This window comes from Bufo gargarizans, chromosome 5, assembly GCF_014858855.1.
Source record: "Bufo gargarizans isolate SCDJY-AF-19 chromosome 5, ASM1485885v1, whole genome shotgun sequence".
Classification (NCBI taxonomy): domain Eukaryota; kingdom Metazoa; phylum Chordata; class Amphibia; order Anura; family Bufonidae; genus Bufo; species Bufo gargarizans.
Window position 1 is genome coordinate 333472973 of NC_058084.1, and position 26355 is coordinate 333499327.

Sequence of the window (26355 nt, forward strand, 5' to 3'; positions counted from 1 at the left end):
GGGGGTCCAACACATGGGACAATGTTGATCAGCTGTTTGTGAAGTCATCAGCGCCTGCAGTAGCCTTGCAGCCTTTTCGCAGCTTAGTCTAAGCCATGTGATGTCATGTTAATTGGTCACATGGCCTAGATACAGCCTAGATGAGCCCTATTGAAGTGAATGGGACTGTGCTTCCCTTTAAAATAGCTAATTTTCAACTAAATATATCCCTCTTCTTTTTTTAAGCATACACTATTTACGGCAATTCACAAGCATTATACATTAGAAGACTGGAAGAAATTTGCATCTACATCTCCTGAATATCTTGAGGTAGGAATACTTTCATTCTTATTTAGGAGATATGAAATGCTGAGTTTGTGATAAAAATTAACTGACACTGTAAATTGTTGGCAGAGCTCATGGGCCCGGTGAAAAAGTTAAAGGGGTTGTCTCACTTCAGCAAATGATATTTATCATGTAGAAAAAGTTAATACAAGACACTTCCTAATGTACTGTGACTGTCCATGTTGCCTCCTTTGCTGGCTGGATTCATTTTTACATCACATTATACACTGCTCGTTTCCATGGTTACAACCACCCTGCAATCCATCAGTGGTGGCCGTGCTTGCACATTATAGGAAAAGGCGCATGCCTCTCTGGTCGCCGAAACTGTGGGAGTGCACATAGGCTGCCATTTTTTCCTATAGAGTGCAAGCATGACCACTACTGATGGATTGCAGGGAGGTCATAACCATGGAAACGAGCAGTGTATAATGTAATCCAATGTGTCTATTGTAATAGAGGGGGCCGCCAAGTTTGGAGCTTTCTTGAAAATAAATGTGGGGTTGGTGGAAATCTTGTCCCCAATTATTTTATTATATTTTAAAACATCCCAGTGTCTGTTTATAATTCTTTTAAAAGATTAGCTGTTTAGTTTATTTGCCAGCGCTGATGTCTTATATCACCCACGGGTGATGCATATTTGCGATTTAGCACGTACAAATCTTATCTTATCTTAACACACACAGTTCACTTCTATAGGTTTTTAGCTTACGCTTGTTCTTTTCCAAATGTCACCACATTATAGCATGTATACAGAGAAAAATGAAAAACATCTTATGAATTTTATATCCACTTTCAGAAAAGCTGGATAATTTCCTTAACATTTCCCTCCTTTTTTTTCTCTATTTTTCTGTTCACGTGGTAAATGTTTTGTTCTGAAGGCTTCATTTTATCATGTGTGTGTGTCTTGCTAACTACTAACCTGCCTGGACAAACAAATGACCCCTTAGACAGCCAGTACTTCACAGAGTATACCGATAAGCTGCATAGACCATGCGATGCAAGCATCGATTCCAGTCTGTCTAGTAGTTGTCATTTGATTAAGCATACATATATTTTATTAAAATCCCATAAGGCACCTAAACACTAAGTGGATGAAGGTACAGCATTGTTGTTCCATACATCATGGTCCATAGTTCTGGATACACCTTCTTCTGCTCCTGTGTTGGAATCTCTAGGAGCTGGTAGCATCAGCTATACCACTAGGAGCATCAGCAGTAAGGCTAAAAGTTTCTGTGTAGCTGTGGTCCTCTGTTGTAGAATCAGGAAGATGAACATCATCTTGGACGTTGCTGTCCCTTGGCTGGACAGTGCTGTCAATCATGGCATATTCCTTGACCAATATGGTGCAACCTGGAAGTGTAGCTACGTGGAGTAGGCCTGGAACTGCCTTGAAAGTCCACCTCCGTCCTCCTTTAGTCAACGTTATGGACACTTCGCTGATGGAAAACCTGGGATGGACACTTCCTTCCTGCCAAAGATGCGTCTCCATCCGAACTTCCACTTAGGTCCTAGAGCTACTTAATACAGAACAGAAAGTAATAAACGCAGTAACCGTACAACCTAAATGATTCCATCTGGGACCACCACTATAGTGACTCCATACTGTTGAGAGTGTAGAGCTTGTGTGATCCCTAGGGTCTTCAGTATGTGTCCCATTATCTCCCCAGTGAAGTGGGTACCTCTGTCTGACTCTATCACTTCTGGAATTCCATATCTGCAGACTACCTCTGACAATATTTTTTAGCAGTATTTTTGCCCGTAGCCGTAGTTACTGGCCAGGCTTCTGGCCAGCCTGAGAATATATCAATGGCTACAAGGACATACTCATATGTGCTCACCTTGGGTAGCTGTATGTAATCCACCTATACTGTCACTACCAGAGCTTTGAGACGTTCTCACAGCTCTGTGTCTCCACCCCGTGATGATGTCACTTAGAGTTTGGAGGTGTTCTCACTGTTCTGTTTCTCCGCCCCTGTGATGAGGTCTTTACTCCCAGCTGTCTCTCCTGCGTTTGATTTCCCTGCCTTTAAATCACCCCTCCTCCTATTGCAGGGCGTGGATTATATTTCTCTTTTCAGTTGTAGCTCTGCCTTGAGTATCTTCACTTCTTAAGCTACTAGTTCTCTGGACCTGTGTTCTGCTGCTGCAAGCACTCCGGATATTGCCAGCGGCCCTTGGATCCGTCTTCTCTGCGGCTGCAGCTCCATCAGCTAAGTGTGCAGACTTTGTTGTGTATCTGGTGATTTCCTGACTGGATCTGAGGTGGCCACGGTTCCCTCCATATTCTGAGCAGGGCATCGGTGGCCGTGCCCCTTCCACTATTGTAGGGGTTACAGGGCTCATCAGTCTAAGGTACGCGGGAATGCCTCGTTCCACCATTTGGATCCGGGCATGTGCTTTAGCAGCATAGGGAGAGTGTTGAGGGTCTGACAGGGGTCACCCTTTCTCTTCCCTAGTTTGGGTCCGGTCAGTAGCTCTTCTTACTGTGTATGCTCTGGTTACCCTTAAACAGCCGTGACATATACTCTTTGAAACGGGTACAAGGGTTTGGGAGTGTGTTTCTTGGGGGTCTTTACAAACCTCCCAGGGTTATGTTTGGCCTATATAAGACAACCCTGAACAAACTTTTCAAAGAGGGTCTGAATTCCAGGTGCAAACCAATGTTCTAACACTAGTGCGCTCATAGCTCCTTTCGACAAATGAGTAGGGCCATGTGCTAAATTGGCCATCATCGAATACAAACTCTGAGGCAAACATGTTCTGCCATTTACCTGCCAAAGCTCTCCTGTCTTCGTGGCCCCCGCCTCCATTCATACCTTTTTGTCTTGAGGCGTTATCTGAGCCTGTAATTCCCGCAAGAGCGACAAATCTGGCATAGTTTGAAAAAACAATGTCAGGAGCGGCAGACCGGCTGCTTGTTTGGCTGCTTGGTCTGCTTGAGCATTTCCCACAGCTAGCGGATCAGTGTAACAATTTATTCTCAATCCCTTACCCATTGTACATGCGTCAGTGAGTGCCTTCAACTCTGGTGTTTGTATGATTACCTTACCATCTTGGATTACCGCATACCCGGTGACAAAGTGTCCTTGTTCGTCAGTCCACCATCTGGAGCCATCTACAAAATACTCAGAATCAGAAATTGGTGTTTTAGTAATATTTAGTAACCCTTTTGTTTCTGCAATCATCAATTCATGACAGGTATGATTTGCAACTGGATCAGACATTTTTACTACTCCCACTCCCCCCTCCTCTTCTAAATCCACTGGCAATATAGTAGCTGGATTTAGAACAGTACATCGCTGTAAGGTAATGTGGGGACTGAGTAGTGTCATCTCATATTTTGTGATTCTGGCTTGAGACAAATGATTCAATTTGGTGGTGTGTAGTAGTTCAGCTACTGAATGTAATACACTCACGGCTCCTGGTGTGAGTTCAAAGGTCTCTCCTTTGAGGCAGTCATATAGTGGCTGCATCATCTGAGAGCAATCCTTAATCCAGGGGCGACAGTAACTGACAAGTCCAATAAAGGCATGCAGAGCCCTTTGAGTACTTGGCAGGGGGTGCTGCTGTATAGCAGCAACCCTCTCAGATGTAAGGTGTTTAGTACCAGGAGAAATTCAGTGACCTAAGAAAATCACAGTAGATTTACAAAGTTGCAGCTTCTCCTTGGAGGCTTTTCAACCATTTTTAGCAAGGAAAATAAGCAAAGATAAAGTTTCTTCATCACACTGTTCAAAGCTGTGGCAACAAGGCACAGATCATCAATATATTGTAAAAGAACAGTGTCCGGATAGGCCGGCTGCCAGGACTGCAACACAGAGTGTAGAGCAGTAGAGAAAATATATCTGAGCTTACCAACACACGCGTGACAATAGATAAGGCATCATGAATGTTAAGTTTAACACCCTTTGTTAGTGGGCATTTAACAGACGTTCCCTCAACCCCTTGACATATACATGTAATCTGAGGAGATAAGCTCATCAGCACATATTTTTCTTGTATTAGGGTATGGGCTGCTCCTGTGTCTACCAAAAAATCTATTGAACTCCCCGTGTCCTCACATGATGATTAGTTGTGGACCTGGGGTTGCGTCAAGGGGGGTAGTTAACTTTGAGGGAACTCGCAGGATTGCCATCACTTCATTGAGAGGTCTGGGCAGTAGCCTGACCTCTCTGGGGACATTTGACTGAGTAATGCCCCTTTTTCCCACAATTCCAGCATGTTACTTGGTCCCAGTTACGTGGTTACTGAACCCCACCTGGTACCCTTTTCTGGAACCTGTCCTTAGGTTTAAAAGGTTGGTTAGCCATTATTGGCTTCTTATTTTATTTTGCAAGTCTAGCTCAGCTCCCTTTGCTATGGCCACTAGGTCAGGGAACTGGCAGGTCGAGCCTTCTTTACAGCATCCTGACATAAATGTATGTTTTAGTAGTCTCATGTCCTTACTGTCTCCTGTCTCATACCCATAGTTAATCCAGAGCTGTTCTAAAGCTGTGGCATAGTCAGCTACAGTCTGCTTAGCGTCTTGTGTTTGCATCATAAAAGTGTCAGTCTGATTGTCCTGTTGCTCTTTTACCCAGGGTTTAAGGGCCATGATAAATTCCTGGCCTGACTGGTCTGTGGCCTTATCTACAGGGACAGTACCTTTTGCTATCATTTGATTCCCCTCCTTTAGTCTCTAGAAGACTCTCCAGATCCGCCCAAGTGGCTTTATATGCGGTCTGGATACTTTCCAATTTACAAAGGAAAGTACTGGGACAGTACGGGGGTCTGGCAAAGTGTTACTCATGGCCAGCAATTCACTAGGAGTCCATGGCCTATAAACCTCATAATCATGTGTTTCCAGTTGCCCAGCTTTGACTGTGGGGAGGGTCTTATTGACTAATGGGTATAAGCCCACACGAGAGTGTGGCTTGGGCCCCACACAGGCTGAGCATCTCTCTCTTGAGTCTGGGATCTGTTGTCCACAATTAGGACAATTCATCCCTCCGGGCCATTATATGGAGGTGGTGCTATGGGATGGAGAGTTTTTTGTGGTTTATGGGGGATAATACACCGCACTTCAGAAGGGATTTAATTCTTTTGTTGGCAATTTAATTTCATCCCATATTTCATACATAGTCCCTTTGTCAGTGTCTTTTGCCTTATGGGCAGTCAAAGTCATTCCCTGGGCTACATCATACCACATTGTGGCCTGGTCATATTTGTTATGGTCTTCCAACCACACCTTAAAACTAGTGAGACATTTCTGCCATACTGGTTCATCCAATGTTCCATTCACACCTGCTCCCAATTTCTTTAGCATTTGTCTACAGTCTTTGGTTGCTTCAGTGCCCTTTGAGCATTGCATAATATCAATTGCAGAGACCCATTTCTCTGCTCCCTTCTCAGAGGAACGCTTACTCTGTGTAGCCCCCATCTTGTGGGTGGCTCCTTGTAATTCACTATCCAGGTACTCACACACCTGGTGAATTACAACAGTGCTGTGGACACACTTCCGAGGCGGCACTACTAGTGGTGCCGTGGACACACTTCCGAGGCGGCACCACTTTCTTCTACTACCAGTGGTGCTGTGGGTACACTTCCGAGGCAGCACTGATCCACTGGTCTGGCAATACTACAGCATAGTCTTGCCCTCACACAGAGTAACTCACACGTCCTCTCTGGGGTTACTCGCGGGAAACCCCTTAAACCCCTTTACGTTCTTTCTATGGCACAGGAAGCAAACAAATACTGCAATCCAAATGATTATAACTGCAACCACCCAATCCAAACTGGTATCATAATACCCACGCATGTATACACTGTACAGCACAGGAATTGGCAACAATGCAGTAATTCTTCCTCACACAATATCAGCAGGCACTCAGTACATGTATCACACAGCATGACATAACACTGGAACAACCCCTGACCTCAGGCGCCTTTTCAGGTACCAACAAGGAACTGCAGGGCCCCTATCCAATCTTACTGGACAGCTTTATACACTGCCACTTCTCACAGCCTCCTCCAGGATAAGTCCGTCAACCCTTTCTCCACCAGAACCAGAGGCCTCCAGAGTCAGGGACCGGAGAAGCCAGTCAGCGAGCTCTAGACTTTTAGCCTGGCTCAGAGGGAGCAGGGCCAGACCCCTCCAAGATTCAGCTTATCTCAGCCACTCACACATTCGTCCACGTGATGATTGTTGCCTCGTGTTCAGGTTAATGATGTCGATGGAGGAAAATGACAGAAGTCTGAGTATAGTTCAAAACCTTGTCAGGAACCCAACATGAAAGTGTCCTGGGCCCTTTATTTATACACAGTTCAAAGGGTGTAACCCCTCAAAGTAAAACATGATTGGTTTACAAATATTTCAATAATGGCTTTTGAATCCATCTATTGATTGGTTAGTATTTTACAAGTTTCACTTTTCCAAAAATGTGTTAAATAATTAGTTTAGTTTTTTTTTAGCAAGAGATGCATATTTGCGATTTAGCATGTACAAATCTTATCTTATCTTAACACACACAGTTCACTTCTATAGGTTTATAGCTTACGCTTGTTTTTTTCCAAATGTCACCACATTATATCATGTATACAGAGAAAAATGAAAAACATCTTATGAATTTTATATCCACTTTCAGAAAAGCTGGATAATTTCCTTAACAGATACTTCGATTCGCTCAACCCTACACTTGGGTATCAGCCAGTTCATGAACATCCAACTTTTATCTACCTAGGCAGTAGGTCCTGATATGGACCTCACATTAGTTACCGGATACCCCTACACACCAACACTACTCTAAGTAGTGGTGGGGGGAGTATAATCTCCTGTATAGCTGATTAGCCTCTTCCATATAGAGATGTGCCATTAAAACACTATAACCCTTACAGCCATCCATCTACATTTTTCTCCACAGGTTCCCTTCTTTGACTATATAATGATTTACTGCTACTTTTGGCATTCAAAGGTAAAATAAAAAAAATGCAACTTTATATAGTACATGACAACCTCCTTCTAACAAAGCCAGAAAAAGTCCTGTACCTCACATAGATCCAGAGATCTCCCCATTCATTGTTCCATGTGCTCTGCTAGACTTATTTCAAGCTGGCAGCCAAGGGGGCATGTCCTTTCTCAGAAGGCATATCCTGTCTGCTACAGCTGGTCACAGTTGAAGGATGGAACTGAGCAAGGACCTTTAGCTCTTAGCAGATTATAGCGCCCACCCGACAGCACCCCCAAACCCTCCTTTCCCACATGAGAATCCCCAACATTTTTGGTCATCTATAAATCCTGGCTGGTCAATTTTTTTCAGGTCCCAGAAAGAGGACATGTCTGTGAAAAAGTGGATATATCGTCACCCAATACAACAAGGATGGATTAAAGAATAATTTCTACTGCATCCAATTTTTCATTGTTGTACCATTTACCCGTATCTTCCTTATTCCGATGTACAGTATATATAGCGCATATATCGTTGTATTGTACATGTATATGATGGTGGATATAGGGCAGTATATGTATCATAACAAAGGCTATGGCTACCTCGTTGTGTGGTAGGTGTAATTTGAAAATGGATATATTAAAGATAATAGTAGAGGGTTAAATCTATGGGCCCTAACTGGCCTTACTATATACACTGAACAAAAATATAAACGCAACACTTTCGGTTTTGCTCCCATGTTGCATGAGCTGAACTCAAATATCTGAAACCTTTTCTACATACACAAAAGACCCATTACTCTCAAATATTGTTCACAATACGGTCCAAATCTGTGTTAGTGAGCACTTCTCCTTTGCCGAGATAATCCATCCCACCTCACAGGTATGGCATATCAAGGTGCTGATTAGACAACATGAATATTGCACAGGTGTGCCTTAGACTGTCCACAATAAAAGGCCACTCTGAAATGTGCAGTTTGATCACACAGCACAATGCCACAGATGTCGCAACGCTTGAGGGAGCGTGCATCTGGCATGCTGGCTGCAGGAATGTCTACCAGAGCTGTTGCCCATGCAATTAATGTTCATTTATCTACCATAAGCCGCCTCCAAAGGCATTTCAGAGAATTTCGCAGAACATCCATCCAGCCTCACAACCGCAGACCATGTGTAACCACACCAGCCCAGGACCTCCACATCCAGCATTTTCATCAACATGATCGTCTGAGACCAGCCACCTGGACAGCTGCAGCAACAATCGGTTTGCATAACCAATTTCTGCACAAACTGTCAGAATCCTTCTCAGGGAAGCTCATCTGCATGCTCGTCGTCCTCATCGGCGTCTGGACCTGACTGCAGTTCGTCATCGTAACCGACTTGAGTGGGCAAATGCACACATTCGATGGTGTTTGGCACGTTGGAGAGGTATTCTGTTCACGGATGAGTCCCGGTTTTCACTGTTCAGGGCAGATGGCATCATGTGGGTGAGCGGTTTGCTGACATCAACGTTGTAGATCAAGTGGCCCATGGTGGCAGTGGGGTTATGGTATGGGCAGGCGTATGTTATGGATAACGAACACAGGTGCATTTTATTGATGGCATTTTGAATGCACAGAGATACCGTGACGAGATCCTGAGGCGCATTGTTGTGCCATTCATCCACGACCATCACCTCATGTTGCAGCATGATAATGCATGGCCCCATATTGCAAGGATCTGTACACAATTCCTGGAAGCTGGAAGTTCTTGCATGGCCAGCATAATCACCGGACATGTCACCCATTGGGCATGTTTGGGATGCTCTGGATCAGCGTATACGCAAAACTGTGCACATTTCAGAGTGATTGATTTGAGTTCAGCCCATGCAAAATGGGAGCAAAACCGAAAGTGTTGCGTTTATATTTTAGTTCAGTGTATGTAACTGGACAGTCTCTTTAATTCCTAGGTAGACTTTTACATGAAACTACAGTATATCTTGTAAGCTTGTAAAATTACTTCCAACAATGTATGAAAGAATGTTTAGTCGGTTACTTCTAGCTTTTTTTTTTTGGCTGCGACGAGACCTTTACCTTCAGACATTTCTAATTTTATTGTGTTCCACTACAGCACGTAGCAGCAAGCTCTGGAAGTAGTCAAGCTGATCTTGACAAGCTGAGTAGTATCCTGGAAGCCATCCCTCTCATTAAATATATTTGCTTGGATGTAGCTAATGGATATTCCGAACACTTTGTAGAATTTGTGAAGACTGTACATGCCAAATTTCCAAACCACACTATTATGGTAAGTTACCTTACATCACTAACTAAATTGCTTCCTAATGCTGGGTTTGTACATGGGTATTGCTCAAATTATTGTAATGTATTATTAATGTAATATATATTATTTAAAAAAAAACTGTTTAAATTATTTTCTTAAGGTGAAATGCACCTTGCTGAAGGCAGATTTAGACAATTGCAATTTTTAGTTACAATAAGCCTGTCTTCAGTAAGCTCCATAGCTCCCCCTAGTGGAAGGCAGGAAGGGGATTTGAAGCTCTGTGCCCTAAAATCAGAGATCTGACCACTCAAAAAGGAAATGGTAGGTACACTTGAACCTTTTATATTGCAAACAAAAAAGATCTAAAATGAAGCTGTTGACTTGAGTGTTTATCATTGACAAGACCTACAGTTTTCCAGAAGCTTTTATAAGCTAGCTCCAGGGTATATGGTACATGGTTGTGTGCAATAGAAATACATGCATCTCTATTATCTATACTGTTAAGCTTCTGTTACATAGGCTAACATACTGTATCCATTTTTTTTTAACTGTATGGAATAGCATAGTGAGGCATGCAGGAAAAGAAGTATACATTGCTGCATATGTGGTTTTTTTTTACATGAGAGCCATTGTATTCTGGTGTACATATGCCTATATAGAGGCATACACTAGTGGCTTCCATCAGAGGTATCCTGCTTACATATTCCTCTGACATACCCTGTCTATACAGTGTAAATAGACCCATTCAGACATCCGTAGTGCATTGCGGACCTGCAATACACCTGGCCAGCACCCCCATAAAATTGCGGACATGAATAGGACATGTTCTATTTTTTTCCAGAGCCGCGGACCGGAAGATCATGGGGGGGGGGGTGCTCTGGAAATGCGGATGTGGAGAGCACATAGTGTGCTCTCCGCATCCATTCCGTCCCCATAGAGAATGAATGGGTCCGCACCCGTTCCGCAATTTGCGGAACGGATGCGGTCCCATTATACGGACGTGTGAATGGAGCCTAACACACACTTGCCATTGGCTTCCATTGTAAAGAAATGTGTATGTCATATTAAGCGTTCTCTGCTAAATTCAGTTGTATCAACAGCATAACAGGCTGTGCTTTTCAATGCAAGTTATAACAAAAGGTCAACACACCAGCAAACATGTGCCAAAAGGACACTCCCTATTCTTCATGATTCATAATCATAATACATATTAACTTTCTTTTGAATGTCACTACAGTGTAATATGTCAGAAATGCCAGGACACTCAGAGGCTGATGAGACAACTGATTAGGTTGATTATTTACAATAAACTGAATGGATTTAATTGGGGGTAATTATTGGAAAAGAAAATCTATAATTATTTTTTGATTCTTGGAACATTTATCTAACATTTAGATTGATTTGCAGAAAGTTTAAATATCTTGTCCTTAAAGGGGTTGTGTCACTTCAGCAAATAGCATTTATTATGTAAAGGAAGTTAATACAAGGTACTTACTAATGTATTGTTATCATCCATATTGCTTCCTTTGTTGGCTGGATTCATTTTTCCATCACATTTTACACTGCTTGTTTCCATAGTTATGACCACCCTGTAATACATCAGTGGTGGTCGTACTTGCACTCTATAGGAAAAAATGCCAGCCTCTCTGGTGGAGACCGCACATTGTCTGGCACTTTTCCCTGTAGTGTGCAAGCATGGCCACCACTGCTGGATTGCCATGGAAACTGGCTGTGTATAATGGGATGGAAAAATAAATCAAGCCAGCAAAGGAAATGATATGGATAAGAACAATACATTAGTAACTACCTTGTATTAACTTCCTCAACATAATAATTGCTATTTGCTGAAGCGAGACAACCCCTTTAAATATTAGTTTGTTTGATCTGTTTCCAGATCATAGGTGCTTCTGTTAGATGGTTCAAAGCTATTGCCTCTGTTTAAAGTAAGACTTCCATCAGGAAGGGGTATTTTTTATATGAAATAGTCATAGAAAACCTATTTTTTTTTAGAACTTTTGGCTGTTTTTCTTTCTTAGTTTGGTAATGCCATATCACAGAAAACTAAATACAAAATATTGTTCTACTGAAGCAGTCAAACCAATTATAATCCATTGTCATCTTCCTGCTACTCTGATGGTAAGATGTTATCCGAGGTAGTGGCGTGCCTAGGGTGTTTGGCACTCGGGGCAGGTCCTTTCTCTGGCACCCCCCCCCCCCCCTCACAGTAATATTGCCATCATTGTACAACCTTTACAGTAGTGTTGTCCTGATATGTGCCCCCTCACAGTATTTATGCCCTGACTGTAAAACTTTCACAGCAGTTATGCCTACATTGTGCCCCCTTAAAGTACTTATCCCTTCATTGTTCCCCTTCACAGTAGTTATGCCCTTATTGTGCCCCCCTCACTGTAGTTATGCCCTCTCTGTGCCCCTTTCACAGTGGTAATGCCCTATCTGTGCCCCCTTCACAATTGTAATGTCCTCTTTGTGCCCCTCACAGTAGGTATGCCAATATTGTGCCCCTCACAGTATTTTTGCCCTGACAGTACAACTTTCACAGTAGTTATGCCCACATTGTGCCCCCTTAAAGAACTTATCCCTTGATTGTTCCCCCTTTACAGTAGTTATGCCCTCATTGTGCCCTCTCACAGTAGATGTGCCCTCTCTGTGCCACTTTCACAGTAGTAATGCCCTATCTGTGCTCCCTTCACAGTTGTAGTGTCCTCTCTGTGACCCTTCAGAGTGTTAAGGCCCTCTGTGCCCCTTCACACTAGTAATGCCCATTGTGCCTCCTTCACAATAATAATGCCTACTCTGTGCCCCATAACAGTTATGCCCACCCTCTTCACAGGAGTAATGCCCTCTGTGCCCCCTTCATAGTAGTAATGCCCATTGTGCCCCCTTCATAGTAGTAATGCCCATTGTGCCCCCTTCATAGTAGTAATGCCCATTGTGCCCCTTAATATTAGTAACGCCCTTTGTACCCCCTTTGTAGTAGTATTGCCCTCTGTGCCCCCTTTGTAGTAGTAATGCCCTCTGTGCCCCCTCCATAATGGAAATGCCTATTGTGCCCCCATTACAGTAGTAAAGCCCCCTGTGCCTCCTCTGTGTTAACCCCCCCCCAAAAAAAACACAGTACCTACTCACCTTGTCCCATTCCTGAAGATCACATCTAGCTCTCCCTTGCAGACACAGATCGTTCTGCAGCCATGTGTGGGCGGAGCTTATACAGATTCCCGGGCTGCAGGCTCCTCCCACACAGGCCGGCAGCACGCTCTGTGTCTGCAGACTGAATGGTGGAGCGGGGAGAAGTCTTCCTTCTTCACCATTCAGTGCAGGAGAGAAGGAGCGCGGAGAGCTGAGTGACAGGACCGCAGCTCCCAGCGTTCCAGCAATGAGAGCTTCCATCCGTATTGATTGAAGCGCTCATTGCTTCTGGGCTCTGGCACCCTCTGAGAGCCGGCACCCGATGTGGACTGCCCCCCACTCTCCCTTAGCATGCCACTGATATGAGGGGTAGGTGGAGATTGGGATAAAAGTATGACAGTTCTAATATTCTCTTGACAGACCTCGATAAAGATGTCCACAGAGTATTGCATTGCTAGGTGTAATGTGGGATGCTGTAATTGAGTCACCACAGGGGTTCTCTCTGGCTACAGTGATGGTCTGACTGAGAATGTCCAACCAAAGAGGAAGTCAAAGAGCCAAAGGAAGTAAAATAAAATTGAGCAACTTGAAAAAAATTATATCCAGAAAACAATTAAACTTTATTTTTTTTTATTATTACATAGAATATTCACATATAGTTTGTTAATGTAGAAATTTTCTTTGATGGAAGTGTCCCTTCAACTATTACTAAAATAGCCCTGCATTCACAGGCAGAGACATTTTTGATATTCTCTGCTGACTACCTCTCACTTACCATTGTCTACTTTAATGGGAGAATGTGTGTAGAGAGTAGTGGAGGAACCATTACCTCACTGTCCCTGTAGAATTTCATTCTTAAACCACTAATGGGCTCTAATGATCATCAGGCTGGATATTCATGAATGCAATCAATTACTACTTGCCACATAATGGGATTTTTGAACTTAATTGGGTTACAGTAGAAAAACTCAGTACAGTAAGATGTATACTTTGATGGGTGTCTCTATACAATAATAGGTCCCTTTTGTATTAACCCTACTGTATACACTGGACATATGCTGTTATAATAAATAACATTAAATAAATGAAGGCATAAAATTATCAAATTGTTTGAAAAAAAAAAAATACTTAGGGGGTCATTTATTATCCAGAAATACGCCTAAATTAGGCATATTACTGACGCAGATTGTGCCGCAAAGGCTATTTGCGCTACAATCTGAGACTTTTCCCCGCTCACACCAGGTCTAAAAAAGTGGGCCCAGCATGGGTGGGGAAGGGAACAGGTTGGCCATTCATCATTTTCTACGCTTGGCATAGAAAATGGTCTAAATGTAAGAAAGCTAGGAAGCTGTCTTACATTTAGACGCCTCTTCATAACATCAGTGGATCCACTGCCAGATATATTGGTTATTAAGACCCCCTTAGTTTCCAAAAACTCCAAGAGTCGTTTATATTAATTTGCTTGTCTCAAAAAGTGCCTATGTTTAAAGGGAACCTGTCACCGGGATTTTGTGTATAGAGCTGAGGACATGGGCTGCTAGATCTCCGCTAGCACATCCGCAATACCCAGTCCCCATAGCTCTGTGTGCTTTTATTGTGTAAAAAAAACGATTTGATACATATGCAAATTACCTGAGATGAGTCCTGTCCCTGACTCATCTCATGTACAGGACTCATCTCAGGTTACTTTGCATATGGCCAAATCGTTTTTTTTTTACACAATAAAAGCACACAGAGCTATGGGGACTGGGTATTGCGGATGTGCTAGCGGCCTACTAGCAACCCATGTCCTCAGCTTTATACACAAATTCCCGGTGACAGGATCTCTTTAAAGGGTTTCTGTCACCTGAAAAATGGATATTAAGCTGGCTAACATTAGCGATGTGCTAATGTCAGCTGAACATAACTATATTAGTGCCATCTCGCTGCCTGAAGCCTTTATTGAGAAAAACTAACTTTTATAATATGCTAATTAGACTCTAGGTGCAGCGGGGGGGGGGGGGGGGGTGAAGGGGGGGCATTGCCCCTGCTTCTAGAGGCTCCGTTCTCCCACCTCTGGCCACGCCCTGCCGCACTAGATTGATAGGGGCAGGCATCGTTGGTCTCCTACCTTCGGCTCTGTCTGCAATGTAAATTTTGCGCCGTTCAGTATTCGGCGCAGGCGCAGTGATAAAGTCAGCAGACGCCGAGCGTCCTTCCCTCAGTGCGCCTGCGCCAAATACTGAACTGCCTGGCCCTGTCAATCAAGAGAAGAAGGGGCGTAAAAAGAGCTGGGCAAACTGAGTCTCTAGGAGCAGGTGCAAGTCCCCCCCCCCCCCCCCCCCCCCGGCTCCTAGAGGCTAATTAGCATATTATAAAAGTTTGTTTTTCTCAATAAAGGCTTCAGGCAGCGAGATGGCACTAATATAGTTATGTTCAGCTGACATTAGCACATCGCTAATATCAGCCAGCTTAATACCCATTTTTCAGGTGACAGAAACCCTCTAAGGTTTGCTCACACCCTCTGACACATAAACTGTGAGTCACTGTCTTCCATGAAGAATCATTGATGCACTTAATTTAGGAAATTTAGTGAATATGTCTGACTTGAGGGAAAAACTAAGCCTAGCCAAAACATTCATGCCACATGTCCAGAGGTATATAACAAGCACACACAACATTAGGAAATGATGACATCTTGAACTCGAGACACGTCTAATAATTAAAAAAAAATATTTTATTTAACAAAAGTAAATTATACAAATTATAGATTATAAAACAATTAGAGAAAAATTACCCACTCACACTTCTGACTTTCCCCTAATTGCAGGTGTCAGGGAAATGAGGGTTCAGATTTTTAGATTTCAACATGCCCAATCCATTGTTCTACCATAGACAAACTGTTGCCAGAAGGTTTGACTTTCCATGTACATTGAAATAAAAATAGATGCTCAGTTGAAACAAGCATACTGTATGTGTTTATAAGGCTTTCAGGAGAGATAGGTGTCTCCCAAATAAACAATACTCTTCTTTAATCGTGGCCATCTTTATCTGAAGAATGGAAACTAGTAAAAAAAATTATGAAAAATTACCATTAGGGCATCGTTATATTCGAGGTTTCTCCAGTATTTTTGTATTGATGGCTTACCCTAGATTGGAAGCAACACTGCAGTAACCAGCTTTGTCTTCAACACAGTGGACAGAGCTTTGTAGTTTTGGTGCTTATTTCTAGCAAAAGAGTTACTGCAGAAAAGGTTATTTGCGGGGGTGCCTGAAGATTGACCCTGATCGATCTGATCTTGATGGCCTAGCCTAAGGAATGGCCATCAATATAAAAATCCTGGAGAACCTCTTTAACGTACATTGTAATGGCTCACAAGTGACGATATGTAGAATTAACCAGTCACTGCTCAAACAGAGAGTCCAATCAGTTGACTTTCACTTGGCCTTATATGAGGACTTATAAAGAAAACTTTAGAGAGTTGGAAACATGCAACAGTTAGAGCAAACAAAGGTTGGTCTTCATCTCTGATGCACCACATATATGCCAAGCTGAGATCTAGCTTGTATCAGTAAGGGGTGCAAGGACATGCAGATCTCTCATTGTACATAGGTGTTGGTAAGACCATTTTTGACCAGTCACATTCTCTGATCCTACACACACTCAAAACCTCTATATCAGATCTTGTACTGATGATGAAGTCTTTATACCTTATGCAATAATCTAAACAAACTGAAACCAATGTAAATTGTTAGACATAAAGTTAGTCAAGGTATAAGTAAGAGAAGATTTGAGCGGGTTTAATATACTGAACGACCTTGACAATATTCAATTTATTGTATATTCTCGGACTGTGTTATGAACCGGTCCACTGGTGTCCACTTTTTAATGCGGATACTCTTATATAGTATTCTGGATGATATTTATGTCACATATTTTTACATTTTCTTAGTTTGCAGAGTAGTCCAGCAGGCTTGTCACTTTACTTTGTGCTGTTTACAAGGCAAAGATTGTAAACTGGATTTCTATTTCTGTATTTAAATTCCTAATTATTTTATAGGCTGGAAATGTGGTTACAGGTGAAATGGTGGAGGAGCTCATTCTTGCTGGAGCTGACATCATAAAAGTCGGAATTGGACCAGGCAAGTTGATATACAAATAGTTTTTTATTTAATTAATAATTTAAAAGATCCCATTACCATATTTGTGAAGAAGTGACAGACATTATGATTCCATCGGTGTGCCATTTATGCATAGGTGGACTGGGAACTTAAAGTGGCCATGGATAAAAAACTAAAAGTGGCCCAAGTTGTAGAAGGGTCCAAATTGACAGAAAGGGGGAGGCAACACAAGTAGACCGGGACAATACAAGTAGGTGGGACCTGCAATACAAAATACCACTTCACATGTAAAATAAAGAAGAATGTAATCGGCACTGCATGAGGTGACTATTCCAAAATTGTGGACGTCTGGTGGTGCTCAGTATATGATGAGTATATGCAATAATCCAAAGAATACAAAAGAAAGCAAATGGCACTCACCGAAAATCTTTGCAGCTTTATTGTAGGTTAAAACAAGATGGATGCGAGCACAGCACAGTCAAAAGGCCTTTTGACTGTGCTGTGCCCTCATCCATCTTGTTTTAACCTACAATAAAGCTGCAAAGATTTTCAGTGAGTGCCGTTTGCATTCTTTTGTATTATTTAGATTACAAAATACCACTACAGCAGAACCAAATACCACAGTGCAGCACAAAATGCCACCACTTTCACCACAGTATTCCACTGTATCACCATCCTGATGACAACAATACAGTTGAGTTCAGGAAGGCACCTGTGGCTGTTGGCCAGGTGCAAAGGTACCTGATATTCCTAGCATTAACTGATCTTTAGAGCATCAAATCGTTATGTACCTGGCCAGCAAGGGAGGGCTCTGGTGGCCCTCTGGACATCAGCCCACCGGGAAATTTCCCTGTAGGGTCTATGGCCAGTCCGCCCTTGCATTTATGTGTGATTTTGATATATTTTTTGTAAAATATCCAGTCTATTAGTTGTAATACCATATGAGTGCTGTGAACTAGGAGTCCTGTGTATTCATGATCTTCAAGTTCTTCCCGTCCAACTGCTGCTGACTAGCATCTTTCTTCCAATGAAGAGTAATAGGGAGAAAGCTGTCAATCATGTGGGAGAGACTGCATCTTCTGAATATCCCAGACTCTTGCTTCACAGCAACACCATATTCACACATAAAAGACACCCCACTGAATCAGCATATATCACTACTACTTCATGCAGCTCTCATTCTTATACACAACTGATATGGTTTCATAAATATTCTTCATATTATTCTGAAAATGAAACTTTAAGTCTTTTCATTTAATTAGAAAGGCCAAAATTACCCTCACAGTCACATTTTATACCACAATACCCAAATCTTCTTATAAATAGTAAACGGGATTGTATAGGAAAACTCTTAGGGACGGTTGCGGACAACTATCAGATGTCTCATCAGCAGTGGGATGCAGGCTGTGTGGCTGGTGAAAACTTTATTCACTACATTGAGACCCAGGGGGTAAACGGGGAATGGAAGCATAGGTTTAGGCTATATCTGTTAGCCTAGATTACTTTCATAAAAAAATGTGCGCAGATGCCCCTTAATAAATGTAAATGAATGGACATCAGTGCCAGCATCATGATATGTCTTCATTGTGCTGTCCATTTGCAGCAAGCCCTTGAGGAGCCAGAGTGATAGTATCTCTGACTATAGGATGTGTCATAGTGGTTCCCCTTAGGCCGTCGCTCCCTAGGGCCAGTGTAGCAAGTGGAGGGTGCACCCTTTTTTCCTCTGAGCACTCCCTGTAGTTGGGGGCTCCTGCTTGATGGTAGTTTTTGGGTGTCCTTCATGTAGGTAGGTGTATGGGTGCCTGGCTGGAGGTGTAGTAGTGCAGTGGCCAGTGTATTGTGTGGTAGGAGTCAGATAACTAGGCCAGAGGTAGAAGAATAAACATATCTTTCTACTTGAGTTTTAGTACATCCAACAATAATCTGTGCACAGTGTAAATCCTTTTCCTAGATGGCGAGGTATGGAGGCTGGCAAAGTGGCAAGTAATGGCCCTCTTGGTATACTATCTTGCTAAAGTCTCTATCTCTACAATGTCTGGCTAGCAACTGTAATCTGGCAATTTTGGCTGCAGTGTCCACTGCATAATAGAGGTTTTAGAGGCACGTCTGGCTAGGATGTGGTTAAGAGTTTGGGTGTCTTAACTGTAGTCCATCACAAGCAGCAAAGTCTGTAACAGCTGAAATTACAGGTTGCCTTTCTGACTCATACATTTGCCCATGCAGATTCCAAGTTCTTATCTTTCTTTTTCTCTCTTGCTCTATCTGTAGCAGAAGCAGTGACTCATAGAGATCTGTTAGTCTCTGGATCTTGAGGCCTAAGGAAAAGAAGCACATAGACTTGCTTACACTGTCTTCACTCACTAGACTAGAACTCCCCCCTCTAGACAGGAATATGACTAGCCCACGCCTGCCAAGAGGGTAAGAACAGTGTGATTAACCCCATCCCCGCCAATCACACCAGGTCATGCTGGGTGTACATAGCCTTGCATAACATTACACTACAGTAAGAACAAACCATTTTCAAATTATTTCTAGTGGGGCACTGCGCATTTTAAAAAAATGGGCAGCACACAAACCCAAGTCAATGAAGCTTGGGGACACTGCTGTCTCTCCCACCCATGCTGCAGGTACCTTCAGTGTAGGCCCACCTCCCACTCTACTTTCCCTCCCAGCAGTCCTAACCACCGGGGAAGCTCTGTCCCTCCACACAGGCTGGGGCCTGCTTGTCAGCCTAGCTTCTCCCACTCTGCACTCAGGGCTCCTGCATGCTCCCTCAGGCTCCATCGCTCACTCTCTAACTTTTACCAGCCGACTTAAAAGGGTTTTCTGAGATTTTTGAACTGATGACTTATCGGATAGGTCATGAGTATCTGATCTGGGGGGTCCTCCGTCAATTAGCTGTTTAAGAACACACTGGCTCAGCTTTCACTAGGCCATGTGATGTCACTTTCATTGGTTATATGAAGCAAATGGGGCTGAGCTGTGATACCAAGCACAGCCGCTATCAAATGAATGGCTTATGAAAGGGCAACTTCTGCCCGATTCATGTATTCTTAACCTTTGCTTCCTGACCTGATCTGTGCCTGACCTCCCTATTGATCCTTTGTTGCCTACCTTGACCTCGGACTGTTTATCAGATTACTTGTACTGCCCCTGTCCTGACCTTGGCCTGTCCCTCTCTGATCCTCAGGGGTCAACTGTCAACTACACAGAGACTATTCCAGGAGGTAGTGGCCTGGTGATTCCCCTGAATAGGGGTCCAGATCCCTGTGTAGGGGTTAAAGGGTGAAAACCCAGGGACTGACAGAAAATGCCCTTAGGATTAGCCGAAGTCAAATCTGTTCATTGACACAGTTCCACACCCAATGCTATAACAGTGCATGTCCTATTCTGGTCCCTATCTCAGGGAACATGGAGCTGGAGATCATTGGAGACAGCTGCGAGGTCTGTGTCTTAGGTGGACATACAGAGCCAGTGCTGTACTAAAAATCACCTGTTTGTTGCAGCCTCAACATGGGCGATTTTAATGTGACTTTCTGAATAAGACCTGTTAGTAAAAAGTGGCAATAGACTCCTGTAGATCCTGGCCACCAAAGACCCCAAGCGGAAGTACCTTTTATGGATGAGGGATCAAGAGAAATTCCAAGCAGAGCTGAGCTCAGAGTTTTGTATGCAGTTAATGTTTTAGGAAAAGCCTGCCCTTGATTTGGAAGCCCTTTTATATATTATTTTTCACCACTAAAATCTATCTTATCTAAAGGATATAATGACCATCTGCTTTAGTTTATATTGCATGCAGACTTGGTTACCTACATTTACCACCAGTGTAGCATGCTGTGTGTAGTTCCTCATAGGCAGCCAACACTGAGATCCGTCTGTTTATACTGCACACATAGACCTAGTTAGTCACTCCGCTCCCCATGGAACATTGCTCAATTATGATGTTTTGATGCTGTAAATAGCTTCTCTGATATTTTTCACTAAAGAGAGTGCCACATCGCCTGAAAATCATTTTGATTTGACTCCTTACAGATAAAATGGACAAAATACAGTGCTGAAGCCAGCCGGCTAGGAATCTAATGTAGTTGGGGATAACCACCAAAAGTAGGGTCTGCCAATTTGGTTGTAGGTCAGTATCACATCAGCATAATACGGGCACATTTAGGCACCTCTATTACAACTGTAAGTCCTGACCCAATAGTGGGTCCAATGACTTGAACTCACAGCACATGTGAAACTGGCCTTAGAAAATATTCACACAGTTCGGTGATTTTATGACCATACCATGCTTACCCTAAGACAAGATTCATGCATACCTCCCAAGCACAGAGGGGGACAATATGCGCAGAGTGTTACACGTGGCATGGCAAATTTTTTCACACTAGGCTACACCTGTAACTCTGACCAAAACATAACTATACACACCCAATCCCCCCCGTCCCCATAATGCCCCCACATAGTAATTATTCCCTCTTTGTGCCACCATGCAGTAGCTATGCCCATATTGTGCCCCATCACATTAGTAGTGCCCACACTGTGCCCCTCTAGAAGTTATGCCCACATTGGGCTCTTCACAGTAGTTGTGCCCACATTGTGCCCCCTTCATAGTAGTTATGCCTAGATATGTGCCCCCTTCATAGTAGTTATTCCCAGATATGTGACCCCCTTCACAAAATCCGGACATTATGGGCCACTCCCCCACTCCTGCTAAGCCACATCCCGACTCAGCTAGGCTCACGCTGACAAAAGAGTACGTGATGACCTGAGGGTGAGCTCTGCGGGGCCGGAATGCTTCACTGATCCTCAGTCAGTCCCAGAATTACATGTTGGCCTGACTGATTGGCGCTGAGAGAAGCTTCAGTCAGTCAGTTTGGGCTGCTGTCTGAGCGCGGAGCCACTGAAAAGGAGGATACCACAGCCTCCATTCAGATGGATGTGATATTGCAATAACAGGAACAAAGCACAGATCGCAACTCTGTCTAAGGAAACCCCCTGGTGAAAGGGGCAGGCTATCTGTAACAGTAAGCAGTGATGGTGGTCACACACACGCCTTTGGAAGATAAAGACAGTATACGCTTCCCAGCTATCTACTCCTAATACTCAGCTTGCTATAAACTGCTGTCTGGCAATTAGCCCAGTCCGAGTGTTGGGATCTGGTTGCAGAAAACGTTGGCGTGCTAATGTTGGTGCACTTATGATTGTCCTGCCCGTGAACCAGCTGGGGGCTGCAGCATTCAGAAGCTTGGATGCCAGTGGAGTCGAGGGCAAGGTCCTCCTGGGATGCAGCTGAGCTTTCTTTTCTTAGGCTACTTTCACACTAGCATTTTTGCTGGATCAGTCATGGATCAGCAAAGACTCTCCCGTCACAATAATACAACCGTCTGCATCCGTTATGAACTGATCCAGTTGTATTATCTTTAAAATAGCCAAGACGGATCCGTCATAAACACCATTGAAATTCAATGGGGGAAAGGATCCATTTTCTATTACATTGTGAGTCATGACGGATCATTCTTGCTCCGCACCACATCGTGGATAGAAAAACGCTGGCTGCAATGGGGACACAACCAAACGGAATACATTCTGGTGCATTTAGTTTCGTTCAGTTCAGTTTTGTCCCCATTGACAATGAATGGGGACAAAACAGAAGCGTTTTCCGCCGCTATTGAGATCCTATGACGGATCTGCAGATGTGAAAGTAGCCTTACACTGGAAACACAGGAGCTGTCTGGACTGTGCTGTACTGTCTGCACGGAAGCAGGGCTCACTTCTGTCTGTGGAGATCTCTCAGTCTCTCTATCTCCTGTCTCTAAGATGCTTGCTGTTACTTCTCCTTCTCTAGACTTTTCCCCTGGTCCCTCTTCTGTTGGCTGCAGGGAGGAGCAGCTGCTCATGGGATTTGCAGTCCACTTTGCCTCAGAAGGATCAGCAATAAAGTCTTCTGCTGTGAATCCCTGCTTGTAATAGACAGCAGCATCCACTGTACCCACTGCTTTCTCTGCAGGGGTTACTTATACAGTACAGACCAAAAGTTTGGACACACCTTCTCATTCAAAGAGTTTTCTTTATTTTCATGACTACGAAAATTGTAGATTCACACTGAAGGCATCAAAACTATGAATTAACACATGTGGAATTATATACATAACAAAAAAGTGTGAAACAACTGAAAATATGTCATATTCTAGGTTCTTCAAAGTAGCCACCTTTTGCTTTGATTACTGCTTTGCACACTCTTCGCATTCTCTTGATGAGCTTCAAGAGGTAGTCACCTAAAATGGTCTTCAAACAGTCTTGAAGGAGTTCCCAGAGATGCTTAGCACTTGTTGGCCCTTCTTGATTGGGTTCAGGTCCGGTGACTGTGGAGGCCAGGTCATCTGGCGCAGCACCCCATTACTCTCCTTCATGGTCAAATAGCCCTTACACAGCCTGGAGGTGTGTTTGGGGTCATTGTCCTGTTGAAAAATAAATGATGGTCCAACTAAAAGCAAACCGGATGGAATAGCATGTTGCTGCAAGGTGCTGTGGTAGCCATGCTGGTTCAGTATGCCTTCAATTTTGAATAAATCCCCAACAGTGTCACCAGCAAAGCACCCCCACACCATCACACCTCCTCCTCCATGCTTCACGGTTGGAACCAGGCATGTAGAGTCTATCCGTTCACCTTTTCTGCGTCGCACAAAGACATGGTGTTTGGAACCAAAGATCTCAAATTTGGACTCATCAGACCAAAGCACAGATTTCCACTGGTCAAATGTCCATTCCTTGTGTTCTTTAGCCCAAACAAGTCTCTTCTGCTTGTTGCCTGTCCTTAGCAGTGGTTTCCTAGCAGATATTCTACCATGAAGGCCTGATTCACACAGTCTCCTCTTAACAGTTGTTCTAGAGATGTGTCTGTTGCTAGAACTCTGTGTGGCATTGACCAGGTCTCTAATCTGAGCTGCTGTTAACCTGCGATTTCTGAGGCTGGTGACTCAGATTAACTTATCCTCCGCAGCAGAGGTGACTCTTGGTCTTCCTTTCCTGGGGCGGTCCGCATGTGCCCAGTTTCTTTGTAGCGCTTGATGGTTTTTGTGTCTGCACTTGGGGACACTTTCAAAGTTTTCAAAAATTTTCGGACTGACTGACCTTAATTTCTTAAAGTAATGATGGCCACTCGTTTTTCTTTACTTAGCTGCTTTTTTCTTGCCATAATACAAATTCTAACAGTCTATTCAGTAGGACTATGAGCTGTGTATCCACCTGACTTCTCCATAACGCAACTGATGGTCCCAACCCCATTTATAAGGCAAGAAATCCCACATATTAAACCTGACAGGGCACACCTGTGAAGTGAAAACCATTTCAGATGACTACCTCTTGAAGCTCATCAAGAGAATGCCAAGAGTGTGCAAAGCAGTAATCAAAGCAAAAGGTGGCTACTTTGAAGAACCTAGAATATGACATATTTTCAGTTGTTTCACACTTTTTATTATGTATATAATTCCACATGTGTTAATTCATAGTTTTGATGCCTTCAGTGTGAATCTACAATTTTCGTAGTCATGAAAAATAAAGAAAACTCTTTGAATGAGAAGGTGTGTCCAAACTTTTGGTCTGTACTGTATATAACCTTTTGGGATTCATAGTGCATAAATCATCATCACAGTAAATGGGTCGAAGTAGTGAACCTGAAAATTAATCCCTTTATAGAGAATAACAGCATCAACTGTTTAAGCAGAGATGCACTATATTAACTCTTTTAGCCGTGATCCACTGGGTCACTGCACTATGACCTAGTGAACCTGCAACTGTCTGCAACTGTCAGTATTCTGCAGTTACCATTTTATTTTTCTTCTTTCACAGGTTCTGTTTGTACAACTAGAATTAAAACAGGCGTGGGCTATCCTCAGTTAAGTGCTGTGATTGAATGTGCTGACTCTGCCCATGGACTGAAAGGACACATCATTTCAGTAAGTACAGACATGTTCTAAATATTCAGCACGTACATTTTTTTGTTTTATCTTTAGAATTTACAATTTTCTCAACAGTCACACCCGCTATGTTCAGTTTTTGAGTTTTGCACACTGCTTATGATTAAGGCCCCTTTCACACGAGCGAGTTTTCTGCGCGGGTGCAATGCGTGATGTGAACGCATTGCACCCGCACTGAATCCGGACCCATTTATTTCTATGGGGCTGTGCACACGAGCGGTGCGTTGCGTGAACATCGCAGCATGTTCTATATTCAGCGTTTTTCACGCAACGCAGGCCCCATAGAAGTGAATATCTGCCCCATAGAAGTGCGGATGCGGTGCAATTTTCACGCACAGTTGCTAGGAGACGATCGGGATAGGGACCCGATCATTATTATTTTCCCTTATAACATGGTTATAAGGGAAAATAATAGCATTCTTAATACAGAATGCATAGTACAATAGAAAAAATAATTTAACTCACCTTAATCCACTTGATCGCGCAGCCCGGCTTCTCTTCTGTCTTCTTCTTTGCTGTGCACAGGAAAAGGACCTTTGATGACATCACTGCGATCATCACATGGTCTGTCACATGATCTATCACCACGGTAAAAGATCATGTGATGGACCATGTGATGTGCACAGTGACGTCTTTAAAGGTCCTATTCCTCAAAGAAGAAGACAGAAGAGATGCCGGCTTCGCGAACAAGTAGATTAAGGTGAGTTAAAAAAAAAATAAAAATGTTTAACCCCTCCAGCCCTATTGTACTATACATTCTGTATTCAGAATGCTATTATTTTCCTTTATAACCATGTTATAAGAGGAAATAATACAATCTACACAACCTTGAACCCAAACCTGAACTTCTGTGAAGAAGTTCGAGTCTGGGTACCACATTCAGTTTTTTATCACGCGCGTGCAAAACACATTGCACCTGCACGATAAAAACTGAACAACGGAACGCAATCGCAGTCAAAACGGGTTTGCCGCAACGCATCCGGACCTTATCCGGACGCGCTCGTGTGAAAGGGGCCTAAGGCTGTGTTTACACAGGATTCTTATTAGGTTTTTATTGTGTTTTGGAGAAACCAAATGCCACCACAAGCAGAAAAAAACAACTGCGGCTTAAAAAAAAGAAATGTAACAGAAGACATATGCAATTTTACTGATCTGGTTTTTTAAACAGATGAAACCACTTTAACCATTTGGTGATAATTATTTCATCTGTTGAATATTTTGCCAGTACTGCTGTGGAACATCCAGGTGCTCTTGTGCAAACTGTAAACGTTCAGCAATGTTTTTTTTGGACAGCAGTGGCTTCCTCTGTGGTATCCTCCCATGAAATCCATTCTTGTTTAGTGTTTTACGTATCGTACATTCGCTAACAGGGATGTTAGCATATGCCAGAGACTTTTGTAAGTCTTTAGCTGACACTCTAGGATTCTTCTTCACCTCATTGAGCAGTCTGCGCTGTGCTCTTGCAGTCATCTTTACAGGACGGCCACTCCTAGGGAAAGTAGCAGCAGTGCTGAACTTTCTCCATTTATAGACAATTTGTCTTACTGTGGATTGATGAACAGCAAGGCTTTTGGAGATACTTTTATAACCCTTTCCAGCTTTATGCAAGTCAACAATTCTTTATCGTAGGTC

General features: G+C 43.1%; 1 protein-coding gene across 2 annotated transcripts in view; it reads left to right on the plus strand.

Moving 5' to 3' along the window:
- The window catches only part of GMPR (guanosine monophosphate reductase), a 77510-nt gene that overhangs the window by 14713 nt on the left and 36442 nt on the right, over positions 1 to 26355 (plus strand). For both annotated transcript variants that reach the window (XR_006390088.1, XM_044295072.1), the window contains exons 3-6: positions 226 to 309; positions 9353 to 9526; positions 16690 to 16771; positions 24596 to 24702. Coding sequence is in view for 1 of the 2 variants with exons in the window: in XM_044295072.1 (XP_044151007.1) it covers positions 226 to 309; positions 9353 to 9526; positions 16690 to 16771; positions 24596 to 24702 (447 nt within the window). In the remaining variant the exon portion in view is untranslated. The remainder of the gene's footprint in view (positions 1 to 225; positions 310 to 9352; positions 9527 to 16689; positions 16772 to 24595; positions 24703 to 26355) is intronic.